The sequence below is a fragment of the Labrus mixtus genome, chromosome 16 (genome assembly GCF_963584025.1).
Source record: "Labrus mixtus chromosome 16, fLabMix1.1, whole genome shotgun sequence".
Taxonomy (NCBI): Eukaryota; Metazoa; Chordata; class Actinopteri; order Labriformes; family Labridae; genus Labrus; species Labrus mixtus.
Window position 1 is genome coordinate 5,067,616 of NC_083627.1, and position 22,959 is coordinate 5,090,574.

Below are 22,959 nucleotides of genomic sequence, written 5' to 3' on the forward strand. Positions count from 1 at the left end.
TAGGATAAGATAATACTTTATTGAGCCTCAGAGGGGAAATTCGGGCGTTGCAGCAGCACAGACAAGAAAGCTCAAAATACACATTAAACAGAATAGATTAGATAAATAAAAATAAAAATAGGAGGTATATAAAAGTACAAAATGAATGATGAAGTTAACTATGCAGGGAATTGAGACAGTATGTGCAGAGAATGACAAGATAAAGTGACAAGTGATGATTAAAGTGACTTGGTATGATAAATAGCAAAACAGTAAATGTAAAACAGCAGAAAAGAGAGGCAGTGTTGTACCACAGTAATTACTGTTTAATCAGACTCTTTAACAGCATCACCACTCATATCAATAATGCTACACACTGTGTGTTTTTAATTTTAATAACAATAACTCTTTCCACAAGTGGAAGTGTAAATACCTTGTATTATTGTATTTTTTCACCCTTTATTTAACGGATGTAAATATGTTTGATTTTTAACTTCTTGTTATTTTTAATAATTATATTCCTGCTTCCTGTTTTATAGAGCTGTTGTAACACAAACATTTCCCCCATGGGGGATCAATAAAGTCTCTCTTTATCTTTAATGCAGAGTGCAGTTATATAATATAATGTAGTGCAATATGAACAATATAGTGTAATATAATGAAATGTTATATAATATAGACTAATATATTAAAATATATAGAATTTACAGTATATATGTATATATATATATATATTGATGCTAAATAATAATAATAATACAATAATACAATGTTAGTAATGATAATAAATAAGCAGGTCATGTCGGTAGTGTTTTATGGGGGTGAAGTTTTGTGTCAAGGACGGACTGTTATTGTTGTCATAGGCTGCTGTTACACAGTCTTATGGCAGTATCACAAATTGGGCTCAAAATGTTCTGATGTTCATAGACAAAACTGTTTTTCTTTTTTTTAAATGTTTACTTTAATCTGATGTAGTAGGCCTATATTATGAAATGTCATATATTATGATATTTTATTTATATTTAGTAAAATTGAATCAATAGTAGGCCTTAGCTACACAAGCTACTGTAACATTAGCTTACTTTAATTATCCTAATATTTTGTGATATCGTCTTGTTCGTTTAAGCTGCAAATCAATAATATGGAAGCCCATCTTTGCTTTTAAAATCAAAATGTCAAGGTTTTCATTTCCGTTTTCTGGTGTTACATGGCAATTACATTTTTAGCAAGGTTCATGAAGTGATACATTTAAAAAATAACTTTATAAAGTAAAGTTTTGAATCTGTGAATATAAGTTTATAACTTTATGTGGATAAAAAGCCTACTACTCAATCTGGAAGCTAATATCTGAGAAATCAAAATTCTGTATGAGCAAGCAAACTGTATGCGGTTTGCTTGCTCCTCACTGAACTATATACACCACATAGTAAGGAATATGAGTTTTGTACATGAACAGTTGAGGATCATACTCATTCCGTTTTTGTATGCATGTGATGAGTTTATGGAAGTCTCTAGTGGCCATCTGATTACTTGCAAGACAAGTTTATCTATAGAGCAACATTTCAGCAACAAGGCAAGTGCTTCACACAAGACATCAAAAGCAACATAACAAAGGAAAAAGAAATATTGGAAAATGTAAAAATCACTTCACGATCAAACAGAAGATTGAATGTAAAATATGTTAAATAATAAATAAAATAAGATCCAAAAGAAATATAGAAATATGACATTAAGTGAAAATAAGACATTAAAATGTGTTTATTAAAGTTCGGAGGATCATTTCAGGAGTATAATTTGGACTAAGCTTATGTGAAGGAAATGGGTTTTTTTTGCTCACTTGTCTCTTTTTAAGGCTCAGTGTGAAAACAGAAGACATAATGAGGGAATGGATGCCGCATAAACAGTTGAATGAGGTGACTAATTTTACAGTCTAATATGACTTTTATGATATAATGCCTTGAACCCTACATGGAGTTACTGTTTTACCATTGACTCCATAACGTGTGTAATGATTAATTTGACACTGATTGACAAACTGACAATTGATTTAACACTTACTGTAAGGAATGGATTTCATTGTCTTAATTTTCCATGTATGATACACTTATTGTAAACCATTTTTATTAATCTTCAGGTGTAATATAACATCAATAATACCAGTGAGGCAGATGATCATGCATTTGGCGTCTGGTGGGTACATCGTGTACACCCACGCATTTGGGGATGATTCTTGAAAATATCAAGAATCATCAGGCAGATATAAAGAAACCAACCCACTTATTTAGATTTGTCTTCAAACAGAACTTACTAACGGAAAGCTTTAAAAAACGTCAGGTCAGGGGAGACAAATAGATGTTGATTTATCGCATCGAGTTAAATAAATAATGTTGATTATATGGAGCGGTCGTTCTTATATTTATACCAAAATTCCCAGGGCTCCCTGGTTCGAGTTCCAGCTGGTTCCTTCCTACAGCTTTCCTGTTAATGCCCGACTTTAAAGGTCAAGTCACGACCACGGGTGCTTCTTTTCGACAGTTAACCTCACAGAGACCCTCTTATTATCACTGACCTTTGATACCGGTGTCAGAGACCTATCCTAAGCCAGGGAAACAATTGAATGCAGCCAGTTTACTCATAAACTGTCAATAGACATGCCATGCAAACAGCTCGGATGAAGCCCATGCTGGTTTCTCGGAGGAGACTACCAGCATGAAACCAGGACAAAAGAATGGAAGGATATGACACGACTCTGGTCCAAATCTGGAAACATATCTAGAACTTTCTTTTGTTTTCTCTTTACGTCATTTTATCTATGACATTCAAGGACGTCAGCTCTGAATTCTGATGCAGATATTTAAGGTTGACTAGCCTTTTAGATATAGAAATTATATCATATTAAAGAATTGGCTTTCTTCACTAAAAGTATAATTCCTAAAAGGCCGTATCTTCCTAGCTCTTGAGGCTAATGAGAGGAAAATCATCAGGAAATAAGGGACAAGGAAAGCACTTTGTGTACACTTTGGGTTTTTTGTAAAATGCAGGATTTCTGGTAAACCCTCTGCACATTTCCTCAATGTTGTCATAATAATGCAATCCACAGTTTGAATAGAGAACATTAATCAAACAATTTCCCTTTAATGTGAACGGAGCTGATATCCCTGTTTAAATTTTAACCAAAGGGATCGTGCCGATCAGGGGATAAAAATCTCGATTGACGACTCACGGAAAAGAAACAGTATGTCCAAACTAAGGTTCACTTACAAGTCTCTGTCACCTAAACACACAAGCATAGTGGCCATGAAGGATCAACACAGTCTTTGTTGTTCACTTTGGCTAAAGGAGGGGATGTTTGAGGGGCTGGTGCTACTTTCCAATGAGGGAGACAAACGGGTCAAACTTACTTCCTGTATAAGGTACTCACTTTGTACCTTTATGTAAAAGTCTGAAAGAGACACAAGATCACACAGTTGTAGACACAAACAGACAGGGACACAGGGTTAATAACATGTCAGTTCATCCTATTTATTTTTAATTATTTATTCTGCTTGACTGGATGTCTTCTTCTAAAATATTTTATAATAATTTGATATAAACGTCCCCTGACAGCCTGTGTTTGTGTAGCTCCCATTCCTTTTGGTTAGCCTTTTGGTGATTCAACAATTCATTAGTTTGACTGCTGTGTGACCACTAGTCAGGTTTCAGAGAAGATTTTACTACAAATAAGCCTGCAGAGACAGAGATACCCAGACTTTCAGTACATAATGCTTCCTCATACATATCCCACAATGCAACCAATAATGTCTTTTTAATATCTGCCTGCCTGGTTTGTGCCCATGTTTTTTAAAAACTACACTTGGGCTGTCACGATAACAGATTTTAAAAATTCAATATGATTCTAGTCAAATTCTGAGAAATGTATTGATGATTTTATCCATTGTCATTTTTCTGTACAGTGTCCTTGTGTGTCCAGAAAGGCGCTCATAGATAACATTTATTATTATTATAAAGCGATACTTTATTTAATACCACCACAACAGTCCTAGGCACCCAATAGTGGCTAATCGATTGTTTGTAATTACCAGAAAAATACAGACAAACTCCTGCACACTGTCAAATACATGGACATGTTTAGGTACAATCAATGAAATCAATGAAAGGCAAAAATGCAACAAAAAAGGAGGAAAAAACCTTCCTAATAACACCGGCTTATCATCAGCATATCAACATTGTTATAGAGCTGAACAGAAAGTTCATATTCATTTTGTCCATAGTGAATTTGATTATTAGCCATGATGTAACAACCGTCCAAAGTAGACTTACGACGAGCTACCTGAGTGTAAAACGATGGTATATGCTCCTGAAACAGGTTTGTATGATAACTAAGTTTTAAGAAAAATCTGGTTTATTTGCGATATCGGGGAAAATACCCACCATCATAGAGTGTCACAGCAACTTGACTCAATTTTATCAATAAATCGTATTTGTGAAAAATTTGTATTTTCAATAACGTAAATCTTTATTTTCTCATCAACTTACTCCGCCGAGAAACATTTTCTAAATTGAGTGTATTTTGTATTAAGTTCTATACAAGGCAGACACCATCAGTGAAAACCTGCTTTTAAAGCTTCAAAGTCATTAAAAAAAAGTACAAGAGCATCAAATCTCCCATTGAGATAAGTTGCCAAACTCGCTGATCTGGGTACAAAGTGGGAGGTTACAGACTTGCATCAGGATGGGTTGAGCTTCAGCCTCTCTAAAAAGGGTGATTCACAGTGGAGAGCAAAGAGGAGGCCACCAGGCTCAGGTGTGATAAAGATGTGGACGTGTAGGAAGAGAGTGAGAGACACCTGATAGAGACACAGGAGACACAGGGAAGGAGTACCAGTCACCCACAGGATCTGATACGGACTTAAACATTGATTCAATACTCTGAATAAGTTTGTATTATCAGTTGTGTTTTAGTTTTCCAAAAACATGGCAGCTACCTGGAGATTTGCACTTTTCTTCTGCATGTGCCTGATAGTGTCAAGATGCCTGAGCGAGGCCAATTCAGACACGGGACATGACAGTTCAGACACTGGACATGCAGCTACGCCGAGCAGTGACCACGGGGACACCTCAAGCTCAGACTCTGGACACGAGGAAGGTGGTCATCATTCAGAGCCCATCACCACTCTTCCTATTGTGAGCTGGAAGTGGTCCCATGTGTCTGAACCGTACATAGTGGCCCTCTGGATCCTGGTCTCCTGGATCTGCAAACTCAGTGAGTCCTAACAAGTCTTGTCTATTCAGGGATGATCCTCTGATTACACTCTTTGCTCTAATTCATTAAAACACCAAGCAGCTAAAAGTAATGCTAAGAGTCTTCATTGTGATATTTTGATGGACACATTAGTGTAGATTCTGTCTGACTGAAAAATTTAGTTTTTATTTTTCTAAACATTATCACCTGAAGAAGACCTCTGGTCGAAACGGGATGAATTAAACTTTTTTGTGGCGTTTAAGAAAGTGTGCAGGCCTATCTTCTTCCACAGGAAGAAAGTGTGACATTTTACACATAAATGTAGCAAGAATCAAGTTTATCCTCAGTAAATATCTCTCTGAGTAATGACTGTTTACAATGAGTGAGAAGCGCCAGTCTCGCCACTGTGTTGTTGTCGGGGCCGTGTTTACATCAGGGTTGCATGGATGGGACGGCCAACTCCTCTCTGTGCGTTAAAAAGCTGTTTTAGTCAAGGACTTGAGAAAAGAAGGACGCAGGCCACAGGCAATTGCAGCTATAGCCAAGGACAACTTTGTCTGCCGCTCGCGCTAAACTCCTTCGTGCGAACGTGAGGGGAGAGGGAGGGTTGGAGGTGTGCCGCTGGAGGCTTCAGTGTGGTAGAGGTGTCGGCAAACAACACTTTGTTTTGGTTTCATGCTGGTGCTCAAGGGCGACGTCGACCGGATCAAAAAAAGTCACACATTCTTCCTTCAAAGCTCCTGTGAGGAACTTTTGGTTCGTGTTGATTTTGGCGCCCCCTGTGGACAAAGCAGTGCCTGTTATTTCTTTGCTCACAACAAAAAGATCTCATCCTACTCTCTTTTTACCGTCAAATTATTTACTCATTGAAAAATCTTTGCTGTGGAAAGTTACAAAATTCAGCTTCAGCAGTTTGTCTGTCACCTACCCTGCTCCCTACAAGAGCTTTAACAAAGAGCTGTCTCTACAATAAGATGAGCGATATGTCTGTTTCTAAACCTCAAAAATGATTGGATAAGACTTGGACAATAAGTCAGACCTTCAAATGCGGGCCTGCACAGAGCACGACCTCTGTTTAACATGTCACCTTATGAAGTACTGGTCTTGTCCTGTAACGTGATCATTAGCGTTTCATGTATACACAACAGAGGAAAATGGTTTGCAGCACTGTTGACAATGTCAATGAATAAGTGTGTGTGTGTGTTTGTGTACACATTCACTGACATAAATATGAGACTGTATTTGAAACAGGAAATGACTCTGTGAAGAACCGAACACTGAAATCTGACACAGCTAAAGTGACATCAGTGGTAACATTCGATTAGTCAGTTTTGGCAGCTTCGGCGTTAATCTGTGTGGAAAAATAGTTACGGCCATGTTTGCACTGACAGTAACTTTCACGAGAGGCGATTACATAAAAAAAAAAACAGCAAAGATACAAATAAGATTCGGCTAATGTTTTTCCCGTTGTCTTATTTCGTTTTTGTTAAAATAAATAATTCAGAGTTTTGAATTCACCTCGAGCAAGAGGGAGAGGGTGATGACATTTATATCCTGTCACGGAGGTCAGTTCATAGACTGTATGCACGATCTCTGTGCACGTAGTTAAACAGCTGCATTATGTTTTCTGATCGTCAGTATGTTGTTCCCCGTCTTTTGTGTGAATAAAGGGATCCCGTCAAACTACACCTAGCATTGACATAAGGGCAAATATTCTCATTATAGCGTCGTATAGCGGACTCTGTCGCTTCGTCCGCTTCTTCAGCGTTGTTTTCAAGTAATTCCTTACCTCAGGAGACCCCGGCCCTCCCTCCCGTCTGACAGGGATAGTCTCCCGCTGTGAGGGTCATATGTGAACAGCCAGGTCAGGGGAATCTCCGGAGCCGTCCTGCTGAAATTGTCTAGATATTTTCAGGAGTGCATATGTGAAAACGGCTCATCATTTATCTCTAAGTCAGCTTATTAGCTTCGTTATAAACAGAACTTATTCAAATATGTATTGAATGTGTGTAATAAGAGATCAGACTCCCAGACGTATGTTCAGGTTCTGTGACAATTGTATTCTTCAGCAGGAAACCATAAACATGTTACTAGCTAGGGATGGACAAAATTATCAATATGGCAATATGTCCTACTCCCAATTTAAGGTCACCAGTTTCCTCTAAACCAACTTTCAAAACGTTCTTTATCTCCTCCTCCATACTGCGGCCAGCTCCCCTTCTCAAAGATTAAAGATTAAAGGGACGCTGGACAATAAATTCTTGTTTATGTCATTTCAGCCGTCAGTCAGTTCATGACATGATCTGACATCATGTGGACTTTTTTTTTTCTTTTATCAAAGCCACACCCCTCCCCCCCCCCCACCGATCACTTCGACTCACCTGACAAAGCTGATATTAAAAACTATAACTGGGTGAGGTCACTTCATCATTGACTACTGATGGATGACTGTCAACATCGGGACAAATGACAATAACACAACAATCTTTAACTGTAGCCACAGAACACCTCCCAGCCACAACCTCTGTATGACAGCTCTATTTCACCGTGAAGTTGACCTCTCCTTAGATCTGTTAAAATGTGCTCAGAGATGTGGCAACTGTACAATGATTGAAAGGTAGTAGTTAAAGGTAAGCCATTGTAAAGTGAGATGTATTAGGTCATTATCATGGGGCATGTCATTCCTTTAAGGATGATTTACAGCATCAAGATGACATCAGAAACAAACAAAATGAGATAAAAGCTTATTCCATAAAATGATAAACCAAACTTAATTTACAAATGAACAACATTTTGGGATTATATAATCATAGGAGCACCGTCAGATATTTCTGTCCCTAAGTAGAGAGACACTGGTTTCACACCTGTGCCTTTGTGAGAGCTCAAGTCCATCTTACCAATGAGGCTATTGTCCCTTGTTCTGCTCAAACAGGACGGGACAGTTGCTCAAAAAAAACCCCAACAAAAACCATCAAGTCACGATGAACAAGCTCATTGAGCGCATGAGAATAAGCACATTATGCACAGAAGGAATGTAGAGAGTTTATTTCACAATGTTGACAAATCTATTCTTAGAGATATGTTTGTTTATTAGTCATGCATAGATCTACCCCACCTACCCACCCCCACCCTGTCTGTGACACACAAGCCCATTGATAACTATTAAAGACATATGGTATGTCTTAAGGCAGTGGTTCTCAAACTATGGTTGTGGTGGTACGCGGACTCCCTGTGGTGGTACGCAAAGGAATCTCCACAATATATATATATATAAAAAAAACGTTCAGCATAAAACGCCAATTTTTTATTTTTTTGTCGTGCTCTTATCTTATCTGTCTTGTATCTATTGGGTTGTATTTATATCAAATGTGTTTTCCCCTCTAAATTAATCTAGTTTTTGCAACAAACAACTTTAATCTGCTCAATGTATGCTCGCGCGCACAGACATCAACAGGAGTACACCTCACGTTTTGAAAAGTTCCCCTTGATATTCTGTTATAATTCAGTACTGAATCAACAGCAAGCAGCTGTAGGCCTACATTAACAGATATTCTGTTATTTATTGGAGTTCAGTACACAATCCGCAGCAAGCAGCTGTACATTTTATGGAGATGCTTCCGTTGTGATGCATGTACGGACAGTGGAACTTATCGCTCCCCCTCCCTCTATCTCTCTCTGTGTAGCTCTGAAGCTGATGTGATTCTGCTCTCCTTTGATGTCTTAATACTCTGCAGGAGTCGAGAGGGATTTTTTTTTTTAAAAGGCAGTTTTGCTATGTTGAACGCAGTGACTTATAATACAGAGGCTCTGGTTGCACTCCGCCTGCACTCTCTCCCCCGCTCTCTCTCTCGCTCCCTCTCGCTCTCTCAGGCACGCAGCAATTTTATGAATAAATGAAAAATTAAATAAGAACAGGTCGGAAATATACATGGGCCCAGGTATCGTGTTTGTGTGGGAAACACTGGCGATTAAATATTCTAAAACAGGTTGTTGGTGTAAATTTGTCATTTTTATTGTTCTGCACTTTTTTTGATTTGGTCAAATGTCAGAGTTGTGTTAGTTTAAGTGCCAGTTCTAGCGCCAGCCCTTAGTAGGCCTATAGTGTGGCTGCCAACAGTCAATATTAAATAATATTCTTTTTATGAATTAATTTGCCTCTTGCGTGGATTGTGTGTAGAAATAGGCCTACAGTGTATTTTAACGTCTACCATAATGGTGGTACTTGGAGAGCCAAATATTTTCGGAGGTGATACGCAGTCTAAAACGTTTGAGAACCACTGTCTTAAGGTGCTTTGTGAGAATACTTATTTATTTCCCCAGTGGCCACAAAGTGTATTGCATCGTTTTGCTCCTGCGAACCCAAGATGGTAACGAGCATCCTGGTATTAAGGTGTGCACAAACTCTGTCAGTTACATTTTCATGTCGTAGGGTGTGCCGCAAAACCCGTATAAAACATGGCGTATGATAAACTGCAAACTTACTATTAATGGTGACAAAACTCGCCTCTAAGGGCGCACTCACACTAGGCAATCAGTACCTAGCCCAAGCACACTTCACCCCTAAAGTCCAGTTTGTTCGACTATTGTGAGTGCTCCGATCCGTGCTCAACAAGTGGCAACCTCAGGTCTTGAAAAATGAAGCCAATGCAAAAGTGCAAAAATCCTGCAGGTCCTTGAGTGTCCACTTGAGGCTGACTCCAGGAACAACAGGGGCGTGTCCAGAGGGGTGGCATGGGCCCCCCTTTAAATCTTACTGGCCACCCAGGGGCCTCCCCCACAATGGCAGCATGTCGTCAAATTCTGCCTTATCACAGTGTTTGGTTTTCTAGTTCCCAAGAAAATGATCCTGTTTTCACGCTTGGTTATCTCGGGATAGTGAAATAAATTAATCCATAATAGTTTTGTTATCATAAAATAACAAGATTAATGAATCCAGTTCTCAAGAAAATAACTTGAAATCTCGTTATGATGGGAAAATAGAGTACCTAGTAAAAAAAACCATTCCAAATTATGGATATTTCAATTTTGAAGAAACTTGAATGTCAGAATGGTCTGAAGTGAATAGATACAGGCCGGCTTAATCACTGGTTCATAGCTGCATTTCATCAAGCTTTTGTTTTTTAGGGACAGCTAGAGGACAGTTTTCTTAATCTATTTAAACACTGAGAGTCTTTAACCAGGATTGCGTAACTTCAGCGTCAATCATTACTAAGCACTTTGCTGTGAGACAAATTATTCATTCGCATGTATTCGTTCAACATCAAATGACCTCCGCTCCATCACTAACTCCCTTACTCCCGCACAGACACACACACACGCACACACTCCGAAAAAAGGTGTGATGACAAACTGGAGTGGCTGAGTAAGAGAGCAGAAAAAGCAAACAAATGTATGACTGGTGACTGTGACTGAATAACTGAAGACCCTTCTTGGACGTCCGTTGCTCCTTTAATTTTCAAACACTGACACGTGCACACACCCACACACACACACACACACACACACACACACACACACACACACAAACACACATACTAAAAAAAGGACACACAACCTTGGTCATTGAGAAAATATTTTAAGTATAAAAGGCTGAGTCAAGGATTCTGCAAGCTTCTGAATTTGCTGCACCCTCGCTGACCACAGGCTGTGGGAGGAATGAGGATACAAAGTCACAGACTGAGATAAAAAGATGACGTGAAACACAAGTTTATAGTAAAAGTAAAACAAGTTAGTGAGACAGAGGAAGCAAATTATCCATTAAAGAGGAGGGATCTGAAATGTGCCACATGGTCTGACAGCTCAGTGGGCCAGACAGTTCACCTACAAGACCAAGGAATTTTTTTTTTTGGAGTGCTGTCCCTTTTCTCTCTATTTAGGATTTTTGTTGCTGTTGATGAAATGTATCGTTTTGGATTTGTGCATCTCTGGTTGTTGGGGTCGGTGTTACTGATCTTCCTCACCTCAGCCGTCACAGGAAATAATGGAGATTTAGCGCTTTCCAATCAGGAATCCCATCAATCGGAGTCCAAGTCAAACTTGAATAAGACTGAACACGGCCATGGCTCCAGCGTCACAGGAATACCCATCGTGAAGTTTCAGTGGCACCATGTGGAGAGCCCTTATATAATTGCACTGTGGATACTGGTGGCCGGTTTGGGAAAACTTGGTATGTAAAGACCATTTAAGATGATCAAATCTGCCAGAAAAAGTGTGTTTTCATGATGCAGAGAAGTAAATATGAGCTACCGTTCTCGATCTTATAGTGTGAACTAAAAGAAGCTAAAAAGCACAGAGTCAGTCTGATAAGTTGTGCCACACATATTTTGGATGTTGCAGTCTGACAAAAGAGATAATGTTGAGCTATTTTTAACCCGGGTAATGTAAAATAACTACAATGTTGTCCTGTTATCAAACTTTGGAAAACTCTGATCTTGCACATGTTGGCAAACATTTGAATGTTTGCTGTATTAGAAATGAAGTACTACCTTTATTTAAAAAAAAAAAAGAAAAAAAAAGCACTTTAAAGCCGTTGAAAAGTTTGTTTGTAAGTTAGTAAGTAAAGTTGTCCTTAGACATCAGACAATCAGGACTCAATTAGCAACGTCTTAAGTGGAACTTTTTACAGTTTAAACACTCATACATTCTTCTGATCTGCTTCAGGACTTGGTTTGACCCTTTTCACACTTGTTTATAATTGTATAATATGCTTGAAATCAGACCAAACTTAGATTCATAAAAACATGTAAACAATGGGAATAGAAGATCTGTAACATTTCCTTTATCTAAGCTGGCCTGCACACAAATATACTTTTACAAATATACATTCATTAAGTGGTTAATGAATGTGAAGTGTAAAAGTGATCAGTTTTTGAATTCATCAGATTTATCCGTCAGTATTTGCAGCATGAACAAACAACCTCAAACTATAAGGGTGGAAGTGATTTAGTTTCTAAGCTGAAGTTGGTTTAAGGTGCATTTTTGATTGCATTGCATAAAGACAGAAATCAACAACAGTTAAATAAAAAAAACAGTGTCTTTCTTTTATTTAATCATTGGCTTGTTGATGTTCGACCTTGCATTGCATTTTGGCTTCAAATCTTTTCGGAAGCTTTCCTGACGAATGTTCACCAAGGACGCCATCGCTAATAGTAAGAAGCTGATTAGAAAAAATGCATTTAGCCATTTATGCCTCTGACATTGTAACAAAAAGTGTCGCAGGCTGCAGCAGTGCACAGAAGTCTGCGTTATCAACACAGCATGCTGTTTCAGGAGCATGCTGTGTTGATAACGGCACTTTTGTTCTGTGTTTCTGAATGCTACAGTACATCAACCAATAATGTATCTGTCAGCAGCTGTTTCATCTTCCTGGGGTTACCTACATGCACACAACACAACATTCAAATATATAACAGAGTTACACCTGCCCTGATGAAGACCTCTAATGACTGAAACATGTTGCCGTGTTTTTATCTCTAGCCCTGATGTTTTCAAGGCTTTTTAATAAATACCCCTCTGACCCCACACTGAAGAGCACCAGAGGCACACTTTGTCAACGTTTGTTCAACCCATGCAGCACTTCATATATCAGCTTTTTGACTGTATAGCAGATTTTCATTCAAAGTTTAAATAACACTAATCCAATACTTTTGAATTGGAAATGTCACACATCAAAAGTAAGCCCTGAATAAATCATCAGATTGGAATGAGTCGAATGGTTCAGTAGGTTTGATATTAAGCTTTAGTGACACTTAGTCAGGCCATTAAGTCAAGTCAGCTATGGCAAAAGTATGTCTTTAATTATGCATCACCGTGGTGCAGTGGTTAGCGCTGTTGCCTCAGAGCTAGAAGGTTATTGGTGTGGAAACCTGTGGAGTTAATGCAGGAAGATTTGTGATCCTTCATACCGACTGCCATGCAGGTTAATCATATGCCCGGAACAAAACGTGCAACTTTCTCAGTTGAACGCAACGGTTGAACATTTGCAAATGTTGCAACACAACAAAGACCTTTAATATTGATGGTTTAGATGTGAAGCAGTGTGTTTAAATGTTTGCCAGCCCAAGTCCCTAAAACCTTAACGAGCTGTATTGCCCAAAGTTTGAAGAAAATGAAGTCGTATTTCTTGATAATTTTAATCAACAGTTCCTGGTTCTTGTTCTTGGGAACCCCATACAGAAAGCCTTTAGTTCTTTCTTTTAATCCATTTTCTTCTTTCAGTCATCGAGTCCAACCACCATGTCACCAGCGTGATCCCGGAGAGCGCCCTGCTCATCTGCTTCGGCTTCATTCTGGGTGGGATCATTTGGGGCGCAGACAAAGTGCAGACCTTCACGCTGCACCCGATAGTGTTCTTCTTCTACCTGTTGCCTCAAATCATCCTGGACGCGGGATACTCCATGCCCAACAAGCTCTTCTTCAGCAACATGGGGGCCATCCTGGTCTACGCGGTCATCGGGACCTGCTGGAACGCCGCCAGCTTGGGGCTGTCGCTGTGGGGGTGTCACATGGGAGGGGCCATGGGTAAGAGGGACTTCTCTTTGTTATATCAGACTTCCTGCCTTCAACCTAAAGCAACAGGAGATTAGCAATTTTGAAAGTATATTGCAGTTTATTTGTGGGTGAAATTGGATATGTGTGATTTGGTGTAATACAGGAGTGGCTTACAAAAGGTCTTGATCTGTTACTGATTTCTTTCTGTTCAGTCCCATGAAATCAAAGCCTGATTGATCGTATCACCTGCCCTGTGTGCTGTAGGTGACCTGGACATCGGGCTGCTGCAGTATCTTCTCTTTGGCAGTCTGATTGCGGCCGTTGATCCCGTAGCAGTCATCGCCGTGTTTGAGCAGGTTCACGTCAACGAGGTTCTGTTCATTCTGGTGTTTGGGGAGTCGCTGCTCAACGACGGTGTGACAGTGGTGAGAACGCTATAACGCTGTACTGGTGCTGTGCTTCATAATTTGTACATATCCGTAGAAGTAAAACAGTTTGTGAGTTTGCGTAGACATTCAATTTTAAAAGGATATTTCTAATATGTGAAGTGTTCTGCACTTCAAATGTAGGACCCTAACTTACCCTAACTAAGGACTATTGACCCTTCCTGATTTTATCAATTACTGGTCAGTCAAAGTGTTTTTTTAGGTTTTTCATCTAATAATCAATATTGCTCGAATTTGTTATGGTTCTGGGCAGGGAAAGAGCGGGAGTTAGTGCGGTAAGTGAGGTGCTAACAGCTAGCTTTAGTTAGGCTAACTTCAAACACACGGCACCATTTCTGGAACCAAACTCCTGGAGAGGGGCTGGACTCTCTCCTATTCTGGAGTTCCCTAGGGTTGAAAGATGCTGGGTGGTTGTGGGGATACTCACAACATCCTGGCTGAGTGCCTCTGTGTTGGGGTTTTACCTGGTGAGAGAGGGTAAGGGTTAGGGTTCCTCTCCCTGCGACTTCTGGTCATGGAGAGGAACGGAGCACACAGTCCTGGGTGCGGTTCTGGAAGTGGTTTAACCTGAGAACTCAGTATTTCTACTTGGGGACTTCAACGCCCACATGGGCAAAAATGGAGACACCTGGAGGGGGGTGATTGGGAGGCCTGTCTGGTCTGATCCTGATGGAACTCTAGACGGCGTTGTGGTGCTTTGAAGCAGAGTGCCAAGCGGCTGGGATTGGGGTTAGCACCTCCAAATCCTAGTCCATGGTTCTCTGCCGGAGAATGGTGGATTGCTGCCTCCACATGGGAAGTGAGTCCCTGCTTAAAGTCAAGGAGTTCCAGTATTTTGGGGGCTTGTTCAGTGATGGTAAGATGGACCGTGAAGGTGGTGAATCGTTTCAGCATCAGCAGTAATGCAGGTGTTGTACCGGACTGTTGTGGCGCTAAGCCTGAAGGCAAAGCTTTTCATTTAATGGCCGGTCTTTGTTCTAACCCTCCCCTATGGTTATGAGCTATGGCTAGTGACAGAAAGAATTAGATCACTGAGTATTGAGTTTCCGGGCTCAGCCTTAGAGATAGGGTAAGACATTTAGGGGTTGAGCCTCTACTCCTTTGCCTTGAAAGCAGCCAATTGAGGTAGGTTGGGCATCTGATTAGGATGCCTCCTGGACACCTCCCTTTGGAGGTTTTCTTTGCACAACCAACTAGGTGTCTTCTGCATTACGTAATGTCAATACACACATTGCAATTGGCATTACATAAAAAAATATCTTCTTCTTTTAGGTGCTGTTTAATGTATTTGATGCTTTTGTGTCGCTTGGAGGATCCCAAATTGATGCTGTAGAGATCATTAAAGGAATAAGTAAGTTTGCACATTATTTGAGACTGTAGCTGTTTTTTTACAGCAATATTTTTGTATGCAAACACTTTTCTAAATATCGTATAATTTCCTCTTTCTCTCTCTTCAGTTTCCTTCTTTGTGGTGGCGTTTGGCGGGTCTCTTGTGGGCTTGGTGTTTGGCCTGCTGATCTCTCTCGTGACCAGATGCACCAAAAACATTCAAATCATCGAGGCGGGCTTCGTTTTTGTCTTGGGTTATCTCTCCTACCTGACAGCTGAGATGCTCTCCCTGTCCGCCATCCTGGCGTGAGTACTCCATGGACAACTTCCTATTTCTCTTGATACTTTAGTGTTTCATTTTTTTCACATTTGTTCCATAATAATCATGCTACGTCCGACTTAATGTTAGTATTTCTGTATTTTTGTTTTGTCCTGTAGGATTGTCTTCTGTGGTATGTGCTGCCAAAAGTACATCAATGCAAACATGGACGAGCGGTCTGTCACCACAGTCAGATTTGTCATGAAGCTCTTAGCCAACGGATCAGAAACGATCATCTTTGTGTTCCTCGGGATCTCCGCCATCGACAAAGGGATCTGGGTGTGGAACACAGGCTTCATCCTCCTCACGCTGTTCTTCATTTTTGTGTACAGATTCATCGGTAAGATTTGCATTTTGTCGTCAATAATCTTCTCACTATCTGGTATCAGGGGTTAGAAAACAGACTGGTTGTGTTCGGTTCAGGTGTCTTCTTCCTCACCTGGATCCTTAACAAGTTCAGGCTGGTCCCCATTGAGTTCATTGATCAGGTGATTATGGGCTACGGTGGCCTGCGAGGGGCTGTTGCGTATGGCCTGGCCACCTTGCTGGATGAGAAAAAGATAAAGGAGAAGAATCTGATGGTCTGCACTACTCTCATTGTTGTGTACTTCACCGTCATTATTCAGGTAAAAACATATCCAAGCTCCAAATCTTCACTGCTACATATAGGAGTTTTCTACTTTCTTACAAAAACAGCTTAGTTAGTTCTTTTGTTTGAATCTTCTTCTACTGTAGGGAATAACAATGAAACCTTTGGTCAACTGGCTTAAAGTGAAGAAAGCTGCAGTGGCTGAGGTCGCGCTCGTCGAAAAAGTGCAGGACAAGGTAAAGCTCAACATCAAACATGGCTTCTTACAGAAACAGAAGAAAAAACTACAAATCCCTTATACTGGATCTTTCATCTTGTTTTAGGTATTTGATCACCTGCTTGTTGCCATAGAAGACATATCTGGACAAATAGGACACAACTACATGAGGGACAAGTATGTTCATTAAAAACTTGATCGCTTTGCTGAATACATTTTGTTAATGGATTGTAAGACTCTTAAGGTTTACTTCTATATCTATCAAGGTGGAATAATTTTGAGAAGAACTGGATGTCCAGAGTTCTGATGAAGCCGTCAGTGAGGAAGAACCGCGACTACGTCTTCAAAGTCTTCCACCAGCTGAACCTCAAAGATGCTATGAGCTACGTGGCTGAGGTGAGGGTCGTTTATTTGATATGTATGTATGTATGTATATGTAAGTGTAGGCCTATATAAGTGTGTTTTCCTCAACTGCAAATTTAAGGAAAGAGATTTACGATTTGGGGTGAGTCTATGGCAGTTAATAAAGGGAGTTTCCATATTGTATGTCTGTTTTATTTTTATTTTTTCTCTCTATTCAATGTGTTTTTACTCCTGATTCACAAAAGGATTGCATGGCTTTTGCTCCCACTAAACCTGTGCAAAAAGACCAGCGCCCCCATTCACATCCAGTGAATCAGGCCCTTAGTCTGTCCTACAGGATGGAAATTTGCAATTCAAGATACATTTATTTGTCTTTCAGGGTGAACGTAGAGGCTCTTTGGAGTTTATCCGCAATGAAACAGCGCTTGTTGATTTCAAGAAGAAGTTCGATGATGAGTATTCAGAAATCATGCCTGACATCACGGCTGACACGTCTGACGATCAGGGTGGAATGTCCACAATGAGGTGAGAAAACTGTCGCCCAATTTACACCAACATCACAGAAGAATTTATTAAAGCTATATATTGCAAAAGACACCAAATCTCAAGCAAAGTTTTTTGTTTTCTTAGAGCTGCTCAAACACTGCTCCCTGGTGGTCTCATCCACTCACAGCATACTTATTTCATACTTTTGAAATAAACAAAATTAGAAAAAAATGATCTTGCGCCAAATGTCTTGCTCCAATTTTCCACATATTTTATATCAGGAGCCTAACGTTGTGCTGAGTGAGTGTAATAAAGGAAATGAATTCCCTGAATTGTTTTTGCTGTAGAAGAGACCCTGTGCCTTGTGTGAGTCTGGAGATGCACAAGCAGACAATGACCGGTGTGAGGGAAACAGAAGACATCAACTCTCACCACCTGCTGCAGCAGCACCTGTACAAGGGCAGGAAACAGGTCAGCACATTGGGTCCGGTCACCATACAAATATAATCTACAATGAAAATATTACAGGGGTAATGCATACACTACATAATGGAACGCAATGAGATCTTTAAGATGCTTATAACCAATTATAAGAGTTAGCGAGTCATTTTCCTCGACAGACAGTTCCCCTTGGAGGATTTACACATATTAAAATAATACGCATCTGATATCCAATCTGAAATTTAATAAAGATTTGTATGTCTGTTTTCTGGTTTCTAGCACCGGCACAGGTACAGCCGAACTCATTTCGATGTCAACAAAGATGAAAGCGAGGTGCAGGAGATCTTCCAGAGGACCATGAGGAGCCGTCTGGAGTCTTTTAAGTCTACAAAGATGGGCGTTGCTCCACCGAAGACGATTAGCAAGCACACAAAGAAAGACCAGCAGCAAAAGGTCTAAACCTCAGAATTCATTACATAACTTGTTTCTATTAACCTATTTTTGATTTGATATTACTTTAATAATTTGCCCATACGTATTCTATTTGATTTAAATATTTTTTTGGTTTATTGGGTAAAAATGAGGACATTCAAATCTTTGCTCATTTTTGGAAAAACCATTTATGAACTTTACATTCTTCTGCAGATGTCAAATGGGAAATCAACGGACAAAAGTAAAAGCTACTACTCTGGTGATGAAGGTATGTATCTGTTTCTGTTTTAAAATCATAAATATACTCTTCATTGTGCAAGTGCTCAATGAGATATATTTCTGACAAATCTTTTCTACTTCCTGCTAGATTTTGAGTTCTCAGAGGCCTCTGAGAGCGCCTCAGGATACGACTCATCATTCTCTATGAGGGTCACGTACAGAGCAGGAGGTAAAATGAATCCAACATGTTGTTTATTTATCTTTAGCCATTCTTTAAAAATTCAACCAGATCATTTAGTTAAAAAAGTAGTCATACAACAACCTTAGGTCCAACCGAAAGTCCTTCTCCGTAGCTTCCCCCAAACTCCTCCCGCAGCAGGTTTTTGCTTCCTGCTTCTGGAGGCCCCCAATGGGCAAGCCAAGCCCGAGAGGCCACCTTCTTAAGCCTGATGGCTTCATTCACCGCAGGTTCTTAAGTTGCTGTCTCGACAGGCACCAACGGTCCTGTGGAGGCTTTGAACATGGACCACTCCATTTCCCAACCTCTTCTAACCTTACAGAGGTTGAAGCCCTCATGGACAGGGACCTCTGCCAGACATTACTAGTTCATCCACAATACCCGTTTAGGTTTACCAGTTCTGTCCGCCAGCATCCCAATCCATCTGATCTTACTCATCACCAGGTGGTGATCAGTTGATAACTCTGCTCCTCTCTTCGCCTGAGTGTCCAAGACATATGGCCGCAGATCTAATGACACCACTACGAAGTTTGTCATTGATCCTTGGTCTAGGGTGTTCTGCTATAAAGAACACTTATGAACATCCCTATGTTCCGATCATGTTGTTTGTTATGACCAATCCTTGACTTGCACTGAAGTCCATTAACAATACACCACTCAGGCGCCTCTCATATTTGGGCAACTCCAAAAAAGGTTAGAGTCCAGCCTCTCTCAATGAGATTTATTTTACATTTTTTTTATTATTATTTTTTTTATTTAACCAGATAAATAACCCATTGAGATCAGGATCTCTTTCACAAGGGAGACCTGGCCAAGAAGGCAGCAGCACACGTCATAAAAAGCATTACATGATAAAGAGACAGTTTACAAACAATAAGTTAAGAGAGAACAACGATTTACAATGTGCAAATTTATTTACAGATAAAGTGCAGAATCTTGATCACGGATTACAATTCAGAAACACATCAGGCACTGTCCAATTGTCTCGCATATTTTATCTTTTAAGATTGAGCCAAAGGCTTCAAGCGAGATGAGATCCGCCATTTTCAATTCATTTTGGAGAAAGTTCCATGCGGTGGGAGCAGCAAAACTAAACGCTCCGTGCGGACACAAGGCACAGACAGTTTAAAGACATCACAGGAACGCAAGGCATAGTGGCTTCTGGTTCTTTGAAGGTATGAACATAAGTAAGAAGAGCTTTATAAATGAGCTTCAGCCAGTGTATATGCCTGCGCACGTTCAAAGATGGCCAATCTGAGTTAGTGTACAGGTCACAGTGATGAGTGAAGCGTCTACAACCAGTCAAAAATCTCAACGCACAGTGATACACGGTGGCCAATGACTGTAAACATTTGGCCGAGGCACACATATACAGTACATCTCCATAATCCAACAAAGGAAGAAAGGTTGATGAAACAAGAAGTTTCCTTGCTCTGAGGGAAAAGCAGGATTTATTTCTGTAATAAAAACCCAACTTCACCTTAAGTTTAGAGGCCAAATTGGCAATATGTGATTTAAAAGACAGATCACACTCAAGAATAAATCCCAAGTACTTGTAGCTTTTGACAAGCTCGATTACATTTCCTTGAGAAGTTAAAATCAATGGGACATTGATTCAAACGAGAGGAGGACTCAAACGAGACTGGACAACATTGAAAGCTGACTGCAGAAACTCAAAAGCTTGTGCAACAGATGCTGAGCATGATAGTGTCATCAGCATAAATGTGATACATGGCATCTGACAAATTTTCACACATGTTATTGATATAAATGGAAAATAAAATAGGTCCTAATATTGAACCTTGGGGCACCCCTTTTGAGATTTCTAAAAAGGAAGAGGTGGTTGGTTCCAGAACCAGTACTGTGCGTGGATGTGAGCCCCACCATATCTATGTTGTAGCCTTCTAGCTCCCACACAAGCCTCTCTTTCGCCGCAAGACGTTCCACATGCCAAGAACTCCCTCTGCCTGTTCAAGAGGCCTCCTGGTTGCCTGCCTGAGACCCTAGGTTAGACCAAAAACATGCTTAAGGGATTATATATATATCCCTCTTGGAACGTTTTGGGATCCTCAACGGGGGGCTAGAACATGTCCCTGCAGAGAGGGACATCCAGGGCAACTTGCTCAGCCTGTGGCCACTGCAATTAGCCCCGGATAAGTGGAAGAAAAAGGATGGATGGATAGTCATTTTTGTGATATAATATGCAATAAAAGATTAATCTGAGAGATATTTTAGAAATTTAGAGTGTTTAGAAAAACTAAAATCCCAATTGTGACCTCAATTTCCAATTGAGAACAATATTATAGGGTCTTTCCATCAGCATGTTAAACACCTAAACCCCGTCCACACTGATTCACTTTTTTCTTCCATCCAGCTGGGATTGAGAATCCAGCCTTCATGCCAGACCTGGACCCTATGTCGGCGGTGCAGATCCCCCCATGGCTGGCGGAGGCTGAGCTGGATAGCGACATGGTGGCTCCATCCGAGCGAGCTCAGGGGAGGCTGCCGTTGACACCCAGCAATCTGCGCCGCCTCGCTCCTCTTCGCCTCAGCACCCGCTCCACCGACTCCTTCGTGATAGCAGACACCTCAGCCACACATCCACCCCCACCCAAACCTCCCGGAGACTGAGGTCGCTGGCAACGGCACCCTGCCCCTCCCTCTGCTCCCTTTTACTTTTCCCAATATTATGTGTCAGCAGAGCCAGAAGCTGCAGATTCAGGAGTTCTAGGACCCTTGTGTTTTTGCAAAAGTGCCACCTAATTGACGACTGTAAAACAGCATTCAAATCAATCCATCTAAATTCCATTTTTTGTATATTCAAAATAGTTCAAAGTTTTATTCACCAAAATAACAAATTTATAAATAGTTTAAAGGTTTATTACACCCAAATAATTAATTGAAGTCTCCTGCTTCCTCATCCTGCTCGGTGTCCTCTTCACTTGTGTCTAAGACCCCAAGAATCTGCACATATAAATGACATTAGCATGACAGGTGGTCAGTGCAGGTATCAGCTGATCTTCTTTGTCAGCCCAACAAATAGGCAAAGAGAAAAAGACGCAGAGACCAAATAAAGCGAGCAGAAATTAACATGTTGACATCTTGTCAATAAAATGCAATCATTGGCTTTCCAATGCTCAAGGTGGTGCTGTTGGAAAAAACAAGGCTCCAGCTCTGGCTCTGCAGACATGTGCCACTCCTTTACCTGGCTGCCAAAGACACAGAACCTCACCTCAGACTTTGCTCTGTCTCCTCTTGATATACTCACCAGGGAATAAGGGTGAGAGAAATTGGATGCCGAGGGTGCTGCAGCATCCCCTGTCGAAGACGGGACAAGCACACCAAATGTGTAAAAAAATCACTATTTTAATATAACTACTGCTGGACATGTATTTTTAAAATGAGAAAAACATATAATACTGTTACTTAAAGAAATATACTTTGAAAAATATGTGTAAAACGAATATAATTCATTCATTTAAGGTCAAGGGCAAAGGGTCAACTGCGGGTCAGCATATCTTGTTGAGACATTTTTCTTTTTTTTTTCCCCCAAAACACAAAATTTGGAAACCAACCAAGAGGACGCGTGATCAAGTTGCTGTAAAAGTGTATCTCCCAACATTACACCAGCTTCCTCACCTCCCTAACACACATGGCTGTGCTACTGTTCATCAGGATATTTTAGAGTGGTTAGGCATCATGCCTTTAGCTCAAATCTTTGTGCAGCACACAGCGCGACGCAAAGCCACTTTAGGCATCTTCATTTAAAGTAAGTTATTCCATTATTTTTATATTTTTGCTCTTGATATGATAATCATTTATCGGCTGGAAGTGATTGTTGCATAATTTAATTGTTGGTCATTGCAAAATGTAACAACCTTATTAATACATAAAACAGTGAATTGTGATTGGACTATAAAAACAGCATATTTTGCAGTGATAAAGACAGCATGCTATTTTAAATAAGATGGGAAAAAAGCAACACAATTGAACATAATAACTGGTGGTCTGCTTGTGCAACTGATGAAGAGTTCATAGCGGTTGTATTTGACTTAACGGACAAGAGCTACTGTATAAAAAGGCGTTAAAGCTTTATGAGTTGTGTTTGTGAAAACTGAACATTTTGTTTTGTGTGGACGCTGTTTGTGCCTTGGCAGATAAACGGGGGG

At 40.3% G+C, this 22,959-nt stretch overlaps 1 protein-coding gene across 2 annotated transcripts; it reads left to right on the plus strand.

Annotated features, from left to right (window-relative positions):
* Positions 1 to 4,744: 4,744 nt before the first annotated feature.
* Positions 4,745 to 22,758, plus strand: LOC132990990 (sodium/hydrogen exchanger 3-like). 2 transcript variants are annotated; one of them, XM_061059539.1, is made up of 16 exons: positions 4,745 to 5,242; positions 13,439 to 13,741; positions 13,976 to 14,136; positions 15,430 to 15,508; positions 15,615 to 15,792; positions 15,925 to 16,145; positions 16,229 to 16,431; positions 16,541 to 16,630; positions 16,718 to 16,788; positions 16,878 to 17,007; positions 17,354 to 17,499; positions 17,808 to 17,931; positions 18,181 to 18,354; positions 18,547 to 18,601; positions 18,701 to 18,781; positions 21,165 to 22,758. In XM_061059539.1, exons 1-16 carry the CDS (start codon positions 4,954 to 4,956, stop codon positions 21,419 to 21,421), a joined length of 2,562 nt encoding a protein of 853 aa, XP_060915522.1. In that variant the 5' UTR covers positions 4,745 to 4,953; the 3' UTR covers positions 21,422 to 22,758. The 2 variants fall into 2 exon arrangements, with proteins under 2 accessions (XP_060915522.1, XP_060915523.1); XM_061059540.1 differs by lacking the exon at positions 4,745 to 5,242 and adding an exon at positions 11,032 to 11,387.
* Positions 22,759 to 22,959: the final 201 nt, after the last annotated feature.